Here is a 15,948-nt window from a genome sequence, read left to right as displayed (position 1 = left end):
GTTCCTGTCAGATGTTCAGAATTCTCGAGCAAAGGAAAAAAAACCAACTAGATTGACTTAAAAAACAAAGTGGAACAGTGTGGCTATTTGGACATCCTGACATTTGTCTCTCTTGAAAATCCTATTTCTGCTCTTTTGATCTATTGGCTAGACCTAAAACAATTGGCACTTTTCATTAATCCCATAGGATATCTAACAGCAATTTTCACACATCACCCTCCTGTTCAGGGCCACACACCATATACGTTTCCTGAAGCTCAGGAGCCCCAGCTTTTCTGGGACCTCAGTATAGTACTAACAAACTTTAATGGGTCCCCCTGTATGCCCCTCTTGACTTCCTTATCTGTCTATGAAGACTACCTTCCTTGTAACTTGGAGGTAGAGACAATTCAGACCCATATGGTTAGCTCACCTTTCATGGTGATCTATAAAGTGACTTACACCTCACCCACCGGGTTTTGCCCAAGATTGCTTTATTTGAATCAGTCTATTCACCTTCTGGCTTACTTCTCCAAGCTTCACTCAAATTAAAGGGAAGCTAAACCACACATGCTTGAAATAATGAAAGCTTTGGTCTTTCAGGAACTCCCCTAGATTTTGTGACCTTTACTGACAGGGTTAAGGGTCAGACAGTACTCATTTAGACCATCTCAAAGTAGGTAACTTTTTGTAAGATCCTTCTGCAATTTAGCCTGGTTAAAGCCACCTGTCTAGATTACAGCTTAGTCCAGCCGAGTATGGGCAGCCTCTATTGCTTCCTTAAGATACATCCATTGCAGGATACAAAGAGATCAGTCAACAAGTTCTCCAAGCCCTGTTCCTTAGTTGAGGCTTCCAGACTGGATTTTCACTTTGGGTAGAGCTGTCCTGCAATACTTTTTTAAATAGGACTCCTAGTATCTACCTACAAACTAGGGGGTGTAACTGCTTACTAGTCACCAGAAATGAGATCCCTATGGACAATTACTTGAAAGAAATGCTACTTACCTTACGGTAACTGTTGTTCTTTGAGATATATTGTTCTCATGGAAGCCATGACCTGCACTCCTTCCCTGCTTCTGCATAGTCTTGTAGCTTTGAGATTTTTGTATCAGTGAAGAAGCTGAGGGATGTTTGGGCCCAATCTGTCCTTTATGTCCCCAATGGGGGAGAGGTCCATGAGCATCCAGGGTGCAGATGTGGCTCCAACAGACATTGCTGGCCAAAAGAATCCAATCTCATGTGCATGGGATGCATACACACCAGAAGTGGAATCCTTGTTGACAGTACATCTTGAGGAATCAGTTACTGTTAAGTAACTACTCTTTTCCATTTTATGAGTAAGTTGTTTGTTGAGCCAGTTCATCCTCTCGGAAACCTGACTTTCTTTGGCATTAGAAGGAATATGGGGAAAAATGGCTTCAGTCAATAATAAACTAGTTTTCTGAAGAGACTCATCATAACTTTGGGGGCAGTTACTTCCCTTCTAAGGTAGGTTAAAATTTAAAGATTGTTTGTTTCATATTGACTTTTGAGAATGACTGGTATATAGATATAAAGCTGTGAGCAATCTACGTATTGTATTCCCTTAAGTATTAGTCTCAATTATGTACTCTCAGCAGTCAGAGCCTGTATTGTGGGTTTATCCCCATGTTAAATTGCTACTGTTTACTTTACTTTAAAATGACATTTTGGTCTATAAGCATTTTGTCTACTGTTACAAGTAACACCAAAGATTAGTGTAACCTTTTCTTCTTTCTATCAGTGTGTTTATATTGCACATTTGACAGTACTTAATCTGGTTCATAGGTCAATGTCTCTTGTTTTGCATGGATATTTAACACAAATAAAAAGAGGGAGGAGAGAAAATTCTTAAAAAAAAAAACAAAAAAAACAAAAACAGGAAAAGATGATTCTAAAGTGACACAAATTCCTACAAGGAATTAGGGACAGATGTAGTACCGGAAATTGCTTTGGAATTTCTTTAATTGTTTAAATCTAAAGTTGCTAACGTTGTTTTAAGATCTGTTGTTGTAATTATAGCTATGGTTACTGGATACCCCAAGTGAAGGGGGCGAATATTGTGTAATACAAACTGGGTGCTTGAAATGGAGAGTCCTTTTTTTTTTTTTTCCCCTGTGGAAGCTTTGCATTTCTTGGAAGAGGCAAAGGAAATTCTCTCAGGGTTTTCTGATATCAGACTGTTTAGGAACAATGAGTTCCGAATGCTGAATAAACAATCACAACTGTACTCTGTTTCAGGGATCCCACATGACAGAACCCCCTAGCGGAGGACCTAATACGCCATAAAGCTACCTGTAGCTTTGGAATTGGCTTGTTAGAGCTTTGCAAATAGACCATTTGGTCAAGTGTTTATACTTTCACTAAGCATTTAAGCTGGATAGATAGCATGCTCTGCAGATTTGTCTTTGGTGGGGATAAACAAGGATTACGTGTCTTATTACGTATCCCCTCTACCCCGTAAATTATATGTTTAAACTTGATTTAGCATTGATATTCTTTTCTAGCTGAAACTCATACAGGAGATTAAATGCCTAGGAAAGGAATGTCCTTTGTAGTCTGAATGTAAATCTGGAAAAAAAAAATCTGTTTCTGATTCCTAATAAGGTCCAAGGATCCAAGACTTGGGTACTCTGCTTTATACAGACCTGGAGGCAGACCGTGCCTGCTGTCAGAGGCAGAGGAAGTGTGGCTCCATTTGAAAAATCCGACCTCATCTGCCTCTCCAAATGCAGGCAGACTAGCTCCTGCTGCTCCTGCAGAAAAAAGGGGTGGGGAGGTTGTCAGGGTCTTCCTTTATTGAAAGAGAGGGTTGCCTCAGATACTGGAACTCTGTGCCAGCAGCTCACCCATCTGGGGTCTCCAGGATGAGAAACTAAGTGGGGAGGAGAGAGCAAGACACTGTTTCCTGTACCTCTCCTGTTGATTAAGTGCCTGCATGAAGATGTGCCTGTTCTGTGGAGGCCCAGCCTCCTCTCAAGTACTCAGGCAGAGACAAAGATTCCTGTAGCCTCAGTCCCCAAGCAGCCAGGTGAGCTCCCAGGAAGCGGTGGCAGCATCTAAACAGCAACATCCCCTAGACCTGGGACCAACAAGAGGTGAATCTCTCATTTTCCACCACATGGGGATAATATAGTTTGTAGTACAATGTTAAAGGGTCAGGGAAGTTTCTCACCCAGCTGCTGGAGCCAATTCTCAGTCAGTACTGTTGACTGCAGAGCAGCTGCCCACCTCCTACCCTGCAGCTATGGCAGTGATGGAACTAAGGAAAAGCATCTGGGACAAAACAAGGAGAGTATGCTAAGAGGCAGTCAGGCACAACCCTTCCCTCCATTCTGCAGTATGCCCCCTCCCCAGCCCTGCAATGGCTCAGGGCTACTCATTGCCAGCAGTGTCAGCCCAGCGCTGTCTCCCAGTGCTGTAAGTGGGCCAAGTGGGACTCCCTTTGAACCTCCAGGACTGGAGCCTGGGATGACCCCTGCTTCTGGGGTGAGGTCAGCCTGTGTTCAGGCCATGTCCAGGAATCTCCCTTGAACAAAGCTTGGGAACTTGTGAATCTCTTCTTCACCCAGTCCAGCAACACCTTCAGTCTGAATCTTCTATTTCTCAGGACAGGAAAGTGTGGTTACTCTTTTCAGCAAAAGTTCTTCCCTCTCCAGGGCACTGTCAGAATGAAATTACTCTTTCTCCTTCTGGGGAGGAGGCAGATCAAGGACAGGCAGAAGAAAAAGGTCTCTGACATTCAGGTCCTTCAAGTTTCCGCAGCATAAAGCATGGGCACACAAAAAAGAGTCCCCAAGCGCTATCTCTTGAAGAATCTGATTCAGGGGATTCCTCTAGGAGGTACTCTAAGAGCCACAACGTGGAATTGGTTTCCCTTCAGCTGTATACATCAGCAGAGTGCAGGAGGACAGGTATTCTCAGCACATGGCTCCCCTGCTTACCTCCCCAGAGTGCACCAGGGCAGATATGCCTCCATGCCAGTGTACCCTGTTCATTTTCCACAGAGTGCAGCATGAGGGGGGATAATCAATACTGGGGCCCCCTGCCCACCTTCCTAGAATGCAGCATGGCAAATCAGTGCAGAAAAGACCTGGCCATAAATAGGTGCTGTCTCCTCTAAGCGTGCATATCCTGTGCTCCCCTCAGGGAGTCTCCCTACTTAGGGGAGAAATGCCAATGCTCCTAATCAGAACTAGAGACTCGAATAATATATTTTAAACAAAAGCCAATCACACACAGGATAGACTTTCAAGGCAGAGTGCGCTGAATACTTTGAGAAATGTAAACTGCAGTTATGAAGTATACAGATGCCTTAGGCAAGCTATAGCTGTATATCCCTCATGCACTCTGTGTGTGTGTGTGTGTGTGTGTGTGTGTGTGTGTGTGTAGTAGTGGGGTGCTTAATAGCTCTAATTTCCAGTGTATTCCAGTGTCACACCTGATAGTCTGGGAAAGCATCAGACTGTCCTCCTCAGTTGCCACTGTAGGTCACCAGGCCCTGCCATCCTGGTTTTTGCTCCCAGCTTCTGTTGCAGGTTGCCACATGCCTTTCTACCACCTCTACCTCCTTCCCCCATCAGATGGCTCTGGAGTGATGAGAGGGATAGCAGCCCAGATGTGGAAGAACTGGCAGGCACTAAGGGGAGTCTTGCCCACCATTTCTTTTTTCTACTCCATGCTTCTTCCCAGGCCTCCATTTTACAAGGCCAGAAGATTTGTTGGTGTTCACCAGTCAAAATGTATCCTATCATCACTGCCATAGATAAATGTTCCCTTTCTTTGATTGTCAGGGACTCGTTTCTAACTGGATGAGATTTTTATCTGAAAGAGTGACTGTGACAGTCTATGCCATTATGTTCACCACTTTTTCAAGACTCTGACAGGTGTTGCACAAAGTATGCCTTGAGATACCATTTGAAAAGTCACAATCTGCTGAACATTATTATCCTATTGAAATATGTAGTAATACTAATCTCAGGTTATGAGATTCTACTGTATATTGTTACCCAGAATTATAACATTTCAGTAGCCCCTACAAACCAGTTTTTCACACACACACACACACACACACACACACACACACACACACACACACACACACACACACACACACACACACACGCCCCAGCCAGGTGTTAAAAAACAGAAGCTTAAATGGCCATTCTCACGTCCTCAGGAGACTGCTTGTCATCTGCACCCCAGCTGGGGGTAATCCTTGAAGAAGGGAGAGGGATATAACAGAGACAGTAACCTCCAACTCACCTCTCCTCCCCCATCTCTCTGTTTATGACATCAGTGAATACTTGAAGGACACCACTAAAGGAGGGGAGTGGTCCCAGGCTGAAAGGGAACCCAAGCTGTAAAATGTACAGCAGAACACGGAGAGGAAAACCTTTTGCTTTTAATTGCCATTATCTTGTTAAATTAGATTAGCTTGTATATTTTTTTATGCATCATTACTGGTAATCACTTAAAATCTATCTTTGTGTAGTTAGGACACTTATCTTATTGCTTTGAATAACAAGGTTGATGCATAGATCACTTCAATGAAATGACGGACTTCCTATGAGCTTGCATTGTTCAGTAGTGTGCTGGGTAGTACAAGACCCACATTTCTGGGTGGGAAAGTCTGGACTAGGGAACTTGCTGATGTTGCTCTGCAGTTTAATTCATGAGCGAGTGGTCAGAGTGCTCATGTATTTATCTGGAAGTGAATTTGCATGCTGAAGGCTATGTGAGCAGGTCAGAAGTAGCGGTTCTGGTAGCAAAGCAGTATAAAAAGCACCTCAGGTTATAGAGTTAAGGGGACATCGCTGTTCAACAGTCCAGATTGTACCCTGGGTAATGTCACATGGCCTCCTCATTATACAGACCCTTCACAGGCAGCTAAGGCCAGGCAGCTATAATCTCAGCCCCCTCTTTGTGGCATGAACTTTATCTGGGACAACAGGCCAACAAGAATAAATAAATAAAAAAGAACTGTTATCTGACATTCTAAGTGCCTCCTCAGACTTTCACAAACAATGCTTACATGGGTGGACGGTATTGCAAGTATGGTCCCTTTCAACTTTAAATTGCAAACCGTAAAGCCTTCTTCCTGAGAAAGAGGAGGAATCTGGGTAAGCAGATGACCTAGGATGGCTTCTATAAATGGGAGCAGCAGGACCTGTTCCTCCTCGCCAGAGACATTGCATGTTGCTCATAGTCATGCCAAAAAAAGGAACACTGCAGAACAGCTATTGACATCAGTTATCTCAACAGATCTATGAAGAACTTAAAAATTGAAGATGAAGACCTTAAAATCCACACTAGCTGCCATCAGCAAAGGGGACTGCATGACTTCAAGTAGATTTGAAGGGTGCCTATGTCTATATCGCAATTAAAAGTCTCATAATGCTTTCTAAACTTTCCTCTTGGTCCTTTCCCTTTTTGGTTTAGCAACAACACTGCAAGTGTTTTATGAAAGTGATGGTATTGTTAATAGCAGCTCTCAGACAGAAAGAAGTCTGTCTGTCCCTCCCTGGGTTACCTCCTTATTCAAGCCTCATCTAGTGTCAGTCATAAATTGTATCCCCAAACAGCAAGGATGTGCTGAGCCATGGTTTTGTGAAAGAGTCAATTAATAGTTTCAACATATTCTCAATCTCTCTGAGTGGGAGAAGTCCATTATCCTCTACAAAGTTTGTTTGTGGCAGGAAAGACTGGAGAAGCTGAAAAATCTTACCAAATAGTCAACCTCTCAAAGGCAATACTCATTCACATGCTTGTCTCTTCTGGGATCTATGGTCTACTGTGTGGATATTCATAGTGTGCCACTGCTCACATAAAGACAGTACAGAGCTTCCTCTTGCTCCTCCATCAACTGTTTTATCTAACCCTCAGCAAAGGTGTCTCACCCCAAGAAGATTCTCAGGTCATTCATGTGGTGGATGAATCCAAGTAAACTAAGATTTTTTTTTTCCCAGTAGGAGAACCAGTCAGCATAGTTATCTCCACAAATGCTCACCCTGTATCAAGGGCTGTCCAAGGGATCTGTTCCAAACGAGAGACCAAGCACAACATAAACTGGTTAGAGCTCAGGGCAGTCCAGTCAGTCTCAAGGCTTTGCGCTCTCTCATCTGGACTGCCCTCATGTGCTGATCATGACAGATGACATCTCTGCCATATCATACATCAGCAAACAAAGGGGAACAAGGTCTACAATCCTTGAAAGAGAAGCTCACCTCCTGATGACTTGGCCAAAGGACAATTTGCTGCCTTTGCATCCAAGGAAAAGTCAATGTTGTGGCTGACTATCTCTGTAGTCAAAAGTTAGATCATCAAAAAAGGGGAACTAGAGGCGGAGGAGTTGCATCCCTTGGTTAAGAAATTTAATCTCACAGCAACAGATCTGTTTGCCTCCCATATGAATCACTAGGTTTCAGTGGTATTCTCTTGCCAGTGGAATCACAAAGTCAAAGCAACAGATGGCTTGTTGCAAATGTGGCAAAAAGAGGGACTCGTATACCTTCCATCTCTTTTTATATCCTCACCAGAATGTTACTGAAGAGCAGTAGAGAAACATCATTGGTAATTCTGGCAGCTCATGGTTCTCTGACTGCCTTGATATGGTACAAAGCTCTCTCATCTGCTTTCCATCCAGAAGTGATATATTACAAAGGCCAGTCATGCATCAGAATCCAGACAGTATGAACCTGGGTGTGGGGTTCTTGAATAGAGCCTCTTAAGCCAAAGAGGTTATTCAGAGAGGTAATATCCACAATTCCATATATTCATGGGCCTGGTTGAGGCTTACTCATTACCACCAGGACAGGTCTCACTCCTCCATTAGCATCGGTACTGCACATTCTCAAGTTTCTTCAAAATGGACTCCAGGTGATAAGCCTGACTGTTCAAACACTGAGGTCAAGTTGCTGTTTTGTGTAACATCCTTATTGCAATAGACAAGAAGTGAATTTCATCTTACCCAAATATCCAGCATTCTTATGAGAGCAGTATGTCTTCTACATCCTACTTAGATGCCTAAAGTTATTTTATGTGATCTTACCTGGTTCTCAGGTTCTTCCATTTGAGCCTGTCATGAAGGTGCCCTATTACTTTCTAACCATTGAAGTGGCCCTTCTGATTGCAATCCTGGCTATTCTGAGTGTCTGAGTTGGGAGCTGTCTTTCTGGAACCTCAATATTGCACCTTCCATAAAGTTGAAGTGGTGCTCAATATTCGACCTTGTCTTCATACCAAAGATAAACTCCATTCTCTAGAGGGCACAGGAGATTATTCTTCCATCCTTCAGCAAAGCTCCATCTTCCCTCCCCCACCCCAAAAAAAAAAAAAGAAAAAAAAAAAGAGAAACTGTGGCTTACTTTAGGATGTCGTCTGAGCTGAAAAAGTATATATTCACCACACAGCTCAGGTCAGAAAGGCAAATGTTCTGTTTGTGCTTTATTATCTTGTGTCAGAGGGAAAGAAGGTTTTGGAATTCTCCATTTCCAGGTGGCTGAGGTATTGTGTCTCAGAACAAGAGTTAAAGAAGCGTAACTGCATTTTCTAATATCAGAGCTCAATCTATCAGACTTGTGGGAGCTTTATGGGCAGAAAGAGAAAATCCGGAAAACAGCCACATGGCCAGCTGCTCATTCCACTTTCAAATTCTACAGTCATCATCTGATGTGGCCTTCAATAGATGGGTGCCTCTTCCTTTAGTATCCCAGTAACTATTAGAAAAGAATTCTATTTCACATCTGTACACAACTGGGTAGAGTTCCTCTGAGTGGATGCTGGTATGAAAATCCCAGTGTCATGGATCTGTGGACCTCATTATGAATAAGAAAATAGGAAAATGTGTCTTAAGTGAAAATTTCCTTACTTGGACTAATAAGGTCCACAGATCCAACCCAACCTGAATGGGCTGTTAATTGATAAACTTGAGTGCCATTTAGTAATTTGATATTTTTCCCAATCACTGAATTCCTTACTCTGCAGGAGGATTGTTCTGTTTAGTCTTTAGTCTTAGCCTAATTTTCCTTATTGATAGTGTTTAGTTTTTCAAATGATGTGCAAATGTTTCAACTGGTGGTTTCTCAGTGGTGGAGTCACATCTCCCCTGCCTCAGACAGGTTTTGGTCTGCCTTCAAGGCTGCATTGAGCAGTGTACCCAATGTCATGAATATGTGGACCTCATTATTCCAAGAAAGGTCATTTTCAGGTAAGACACTAATACATTTTCCTATCGATGGGATGTTGTGCTTGGGTAAAAAGAGATCTTTAATCCTGTGTATATATAACTAGGCACTCTTTAAATTTGGGGGTTGTGTAGGAAGTAAATCTGTACAATGATTAGGTTAAACTGATGCACTATATTAGTGCTGAGACTTATTTTTCAACATACCAATTGAATATATTTAATACAGAATTTTCAAGTGGAAATTTTTCTTTTCATGTAATGTTGACAGTGTATAGGATTATTTTTAACTGTTCTTCATTAACCTAAAATGAACAGCCGTCTTATGTTTTTTTACCACTCAAAATAATTTTTTAAAATAAAGTTATCCTGCAGTTAAAGGTGACCTTCAAAGTGGGGTGAAAATGGCTTGTGTTCCTTTTCACTTCTTTATGATGTGTAGAAGACAGGTCTGAAAGGTTTAAATATTGTCCTTATTTTTGGATTTTAATCTTGGAAATATCAGGAAAACTGAAATCTAGTTGTCTCTGGTTTTGCTGGAAGTCTTGGAGGTTTCAAATTTGTTGTAATTTTTTTTTAAAAAAGTCTCTTAATTGTAGGGGGCAGGTGTTCTGAATCTTTAATCAAGACCTTTTTTTTTTCTTGAGTGTTTTTCAGGCATTTAATTGAATAACTGAAACCAGAGTCTTTTTCTGCCCAGATCCTCTGCTACACAGGAGCTCTGCTCAGTGTAGCTGGGTATCCGAGCACAAAGGTGGGTTTAAGTCATTTTTTATTCCCCGGTTTCACAAGGGCTCTTGAGGGGGAGTTCAGTCCCCATTATAATTTAGAGTAGTCTCAAAGAGGGCTTCAGCTTCTCTTACAAGAAGTTTGTACAGCACCATGCATGAGGGGCCCTGACTTTGATTTGGGCATTTGAAACTACAGTGATATAAATAATCAGTTATTGGTTGATTTATGCCTTGGAATATGCGGGTTCGTATCTTGTATTGAATCTCAAACAAAGAAGTCTTTCCAATCAAGTGTTTCTCAGGCATTTAACTTGAATAGGAGCTGAAACAATGGTTTAGTTTGGGAAAGTAAATTCCCATTTGGGGCAAATGTTCTTTTTCCATGCTTTTATCCATTTTTAGAACCATAGAAGATTAGGGTTGGAAGAGACCTCAGGAGGTCTAACCCCTGCTCAAAGCAAACTTTTGTAGCGGGTTTACTTCCTACATTTTCTAGTTTGTAGGTTTTTTTCTTTTTATATGAACAGGGTAGCAAACTAGATTTTTAAAATATAGCTGTCGATTTTACACTTGGTCTTTGGAGAATGTTGCAGGAAGGGGTCCTTGAGACTGAATCTAGCCTATGTACCCTATGTTAGACATCCTTGCACTAAACATCAATTTTTGTCAGGGTTTTAAGCTGTCTCCAGCTGTTTATATCTTCAAACCATCAAAAATTTACAGATTTACAGCATGGATTTGACAGTTTTGAAACATGAGTTATGTATTTAGAAAAAAGAAAAGGAGTACTTGTGGCACCTTAGAGACTAACCAATTTATTTGAGCATAAGCTTTCGTGAGCTACAGCTCACTTCATCGGATCATGCCTCCGATGAAGTGAGTTGTAGCTCACGAAAGCTTATGCTCAAATAAATTGGTTAGTCTCTAAGGTGCCACAAGTTAGGTGTCACTAAATTTGTTAGCCTCTAAGGTGCAACAGATTTAAGCTATATCAGACGAAGGTCAGAAGCCATTTCCAAAGATCAAGGAGCTGTTATGGAGGACATCCTATCGGCAGCTCCCACTTTTTGATACCAAGGAGCTCAAGCAGCTAGGTTGATCTCAATTGTGATTTGTCAGGGAAAAAAAAGGAAATTCAATAGCATATTGATAAAAATTCCTATATTTTTGCATGCATCCGATGAAGTGAGCTGTAGCTCACGAATGCTCATGCTCAAATAAATTTGTTAGCCTCTAAGGTGCCACAAGTCCTCCTTTTCTTTTTGCGAATACAGACTAACATGGCTGCTACTCTGAAACCTGTCAATGTATTTAGAAAAAAGAAAAGGAGTACTTGTGGCACCTTAGAGACTTTAGAATTTAGAGCTTCTCAGCGCACAGTGAGCAGGTCATGATCTGACATAAGGGCGTAGCTAACACAGTTCCTCATTCACTGAATAATACGTTGACTAGAAGATGTCTACTTAGCTTGCACATGATGACTAGCTTCTACCTTCAGGCATTTTGTAATTGAGTAGTGAAGCTAATTTATTTTTAGTTATGTTAGTTCTGGTTTGTTCTGCTTGTTTTCTCCTATGTGAATATTGCAGAGATTTGAGATTGGTGTATTTGAGGTGGATTACTTCCCTCAGGATAAAGTGTGTACTGTTTTTTGTTTGTTTTGTTCTTTTGAGTCTAATGCCCGCTAGTTAGGAGAGCCTAGTAGTTAAAATGAGTTGGAAAAGCTTTTTGTCTTCAAAAGGAAGTGAAGTTCAGCAACTGTAATTAATTATGCATTAAAATTATTTTAATTTTGTAAATAGTATTTACTGTATAGGGTTATGTGGGAAGACTACAAAAATCAATATTACGTTATATTATGTGTTTATAAAAACAAATAGTATTCAGTTGACTAAACTACTTTTATCAAATGTCATTGAGAAGAATTGATGCTAAATATTTCTAATTTTGATATTTTGGATAAGTATTAAAGTTCTGTCTTCTGATTTATATAATAAAATAAGCAGTTGGTCTTTATATATGCATTGAAGATTTATTTCTATTCCTTCCTCTAATAGCTTACCTGGCTCTGTTTCTAACTGTTTCTACAAAAATAGCCTTGTAAACATTGAAACATGGTATGGTTTGAACTATTGACCTGTCGTTCCATTAAACTGAAATGGAGATTTTTTTTTTACATATAAGGCTTCTATTTGTAAGCAATAATGATTAACCAAAACCATTAAATCTGTAAGGAGGGGATCAACTAACTAGCACTCTGTTTAAATATATGATGTGTAGAAAACTGGAAGCTTAAGGCTATGGAAAATTTTGTAACCTCTTATAAAGAATTTTGTGGAAATCCTGACTAGAGACAGAGAGTTTAATCTAGTAAGATTTTATGTCACCTTTAATATCTAGCTAAGATTGATCCCCTCCTGAAAGAAAGATGTAATGGTTTTGGTATATTATGCTTAAATGTTCATTGACTACTCCAATTGCAGGTTCTAATCTTTCTGTTAAAACTGATGTTCTAATTCTTGTTAATCACAGGATCAAAAAAGGATCATGGTCAGTGTCTGATAAAATAACCCCTACAGTAAATTACCTTTCCGTATTACCTCTCCAGGCAGACACTCAGGCATATAGAAAATATAGGAATTTTTTATCAATATGCTATTGAATTTCCTTTCTTTTTCTGACAAATCACAGTTGAGATCAACCTAGGTGCTTGAGCTCCTTGGTGTCAACAAGTAGGATCTGCCGATAGGATGTCCTCCATAACAACAGCTCCTTGATCTTTGGAAATGGTTTCTGACCTTGGTCTGATTATAGCTTAAATCTGTCGATCATAAGTAAGGCTACATTTTAGTCATATGTATTTGTAGTAAGTCACCCCAGATCATGGGCAGGAAACAAAAATTCACCAGTTTTGACCTGTCCATGACTTATACTAAAAATACCAGTGACTAAAACTTGCAGGGGGCTGCCCGCAAGCCGGAGCCAACCCACAAAGCTGCGTAGCCGTGCCTCCGCCTAGCATCTGAGTGAGGGGGATGTTGCCGCTTCCGGGGAGCCCCCCCCAGGTAAGCGCCGCCCGGAGCCCACCTCATCCCGTCCCGTGCCCCAATCCCCTTCCCCCTCCCACATCCAAACTCTGCTGCTGGGGAGGGGAGTGTGTGGGAGCCCGAGGCTACCCCAGCGGCCCGTGCAATTGGCGCAGGGGCTGCCCGAGCTGCCCCTGAGCCAGGCGCACTGGCCACTACAGAAGTCGTGGAAAGTCACAGAATCTGTGACCTCCATGACAAACTGGCAGCCTTAATCATAAGTGCTTATCTTCTTACGGAGGGTTTTTGAGGGTGGGGTTCAGGGGGCATATTCCTTCACAGATAATTTTTAAGGAGCATGAGCTACCTGTTCTTTTAAGAAATAAAAAGACTTGATTGGTTGCTTCTTTATACGGTTGAGTTAGCTTCTGAATTTATTTTTATATTGAACTGGGCTTTTAGACAGTGCCCAGAGGTACTTCGGGCTTAAGGGTTGGCATCTTTTTCTGTCTGTCCTAAATCTAAAACAATATAGTTGAACGTGAATTGAGTTCTCTTCATAGGATTTGAAAGTGTTTTGTGTATTGATGTTTGTAGGTTTCTGTACAATGGGAGAAGTCACTGAAGTGGTGGTATCTATTCCACATATGTTTGTTTAATGGCTATAAAAGTTGTGACCTAATCAATTTTTTTTTGTTTGCAGCTACATTAAGCAACATCTTTCATACCTTGTTGCAATTCTACATGACAGTTCCTCAGTGTTACAATATTTTTATTGCGTTTTTGTTGTTTCCTTACAGTTCAACTTTGTGGGAAAACTTTTGGGTCCACGTGGCAATTCACTGAAACGTTTACAGGAAGAAACATTGACAAAAATGTCTATATTGGGAAAAGGTTCCATGAGGGACAAATCCAAGGTAAATCAAGTAGCTGAAACATTTTAGTGCATAGGACATCCATGATATGTGGCTTCCTTTAGTCTTCCCAGCACAGTTTTTGCGAAAGTGGGAAAAGCCCAGAAGAACTAGAAAATGAATATAAAACAAAGCATGTGTGGGCCAGATTCAGATGTGGTCTGTTTTTCCATATGAGTCCTCCGATTTTGCAGTGAACTCTACGCAAGCAAACCCCTAAACATGTGAAGATAGTGAAGTCAGTGGGGCTCAGCATGGGCTTGTGGGTCTGCCCACTGCGAAACACATCTCAATATTGAGATGTAAGTCATGAACTTTCCAGAATGTTAAATGTCTGAGGAAATCATTTAATGGCAGACAGACCTAAAACTTGTAACATGAATAGCCATTCAAAGGCATTTTGAAATATTTATTTCAAGTTAAACAAATGTAATAGTAGGAGAGAAAAGGATGAAGTTATTTAAAACCAAACTGTCTCAAAGAATGCAGGGAGAAAAATTTAGACCACTGGCATATTGTGATGAAGTGCCTCCCAAGAAAATAATTACAGATACCATGATGATGGGCATCAGAAGTGTGTAGGTAGATGGTGATGTCAACTACACCACCAAACTGCACCCCAAATTTCTCATGCCCAGCCCCACCCCTTCCCACACCCCTGCCCTGATCGCCCTCAGTCCCAGTCCAGAGCACCCTCCTACTCTCCAAACTCCTCATCCTCAGCCCCCACCCCAGAGCCCGCACCCCCTCCCACACCCCAACCCCAATTTTGTGAGCATTCATGGCCCACCATACAATTTCTATTCCCTGATGTGGCCCTCGACCCAAAAAGTCTGCCCACCCTTGATCCAATACATCCAAGCGCTGTGCACACTACTGTTATCAGTTCCACTTATTAGGTTTTTAAATCCTTTCGCCAACAAATTTCCTAGGGATGAAATCTAGCATATGGGCTCTCACAATAAGCAAAGTTTGCTCATATAGATTTTAAACAAATTGTTGAAATCTACATAACTATGTTAAAATTAGGCTGATTAAATCCCTTTTGTTTTGTACTCTGAACCTGCTACCACTCAAAGAATCCTAGATATTTTCCATCTTTCTTCTTCTAAGTCATATAGTGTCATGCAGGATTATTCACTATCATGTTTTCCAGTGGTATGTTCTCTTAAATTATTCAAGAGCTTGTGCTGTTTCCCAAGGGAGATTATTATACAGTTTGATCATTCTCTGTTAAGTTTGTGATATCCAGCTTAATTTTTTCAGTTTTTAATTTAATTCATGGTGCTCTCACCTGTACTCTTTGGACCATGCTAAATTACTCTTAAGCAGAAATTTTCTTCAGCACTTTGAGAAGTCTGATTTGTTAAATGAGCTGAAGAGGAGCTTTTGAAAAAACAAAACAAAAACCTTCCTAGCTAGAACATTATAGTCATTGAGGGAGGTTTTTACTTTCTATTTTTGTGGTCCTTTCATCATTTGTATTGACAAGATGATGGTTAAGGCTGACAAGATTCAGCCAACTAATTACGATGTGTTAATTTTCCTGCTCTGAACGCTCTATCAACTAATCAGATTACTTTGCTTTTCCAACCAATTTTGCAATATTCATATATTGTGTACATTTGACGACAACAAAGATTACCTACAATAAGCTAGAACTGATTGTCATAACTTTAACTCATAATTATGACAGAGAAGGAACAAATAAGAAAACTTTAATCTGTAATTAATACTACTATTTTTGGACCCATTAAAAGAGATGTTAGAGCACTATTAGTTTCTTACTTAAATAGAATAAATGTCAGGAATAGCATACTTTTTAGAGCCTCAGATAATTGACAGAAAAAAATTCAAATCAAATTATATTAGTACTTAGATTAGCATACTCTTCTACAGCTTGTCTAATAGCACAACGGAACCATGCTTAGGCTGTTAGCAGTGCTTTTTGTGTTGGGATTTTAAAACACAGTTGTTTTTCCAATGCTTATTAAAAAGTCATCAAAACACATTTCAGGCATAAGTATGATTTTTAAATTGATGACCTCCTTTAAGCCTCTAAGCATTTCCAGAAATTTCTGTTTCCAGAAATC

General features: G+C 40.7%; 1 protein-coding gene across 1 annotated transcript in view; it reads left to right on the top strand.

The window, feature by feature from the left end:
* KHDRBS3 (KH RNA binding domain containing, signal transduction associated 3) overlaps window positions 1-15,948 on the top strand; it is a 193,332-nt gene that overhangs the window by 65,751 nt on the left and 111,633 nt on the right. Inside the window, exon 3 of the mRNA XM_073330059.1 lies at window positions 13,742-13,858. Within this exon, the coding sequence (XP_073186160.1) occupies window positions 13,742-13,858 (117 nt within the window). The remainder of the gene's footprint in view (window positions 1-13,741; window positions 13,859-15,948) is intronic.

This window comes from Lepidochelys kempii, chromosome 2 (assembly GCF_965140265.1).
Source record: "Lepidochelys kempii isolate rLepKem1 chromosome 2, rLepKem1.hap2, whole genome shotgun sequence".
In the NCBI taxonomy this organism is placed as follows: domain Eukaryota; kingdom Metazoa; phylum Chordata; order Testudines; family Cheloniidae; genus Lepidochelys; species Lepidochelys kempii.
Note: the sequence above shows the minus strand (reverse complement) of the source record. Positions and strands in the feature narration are given on the sequence as shown.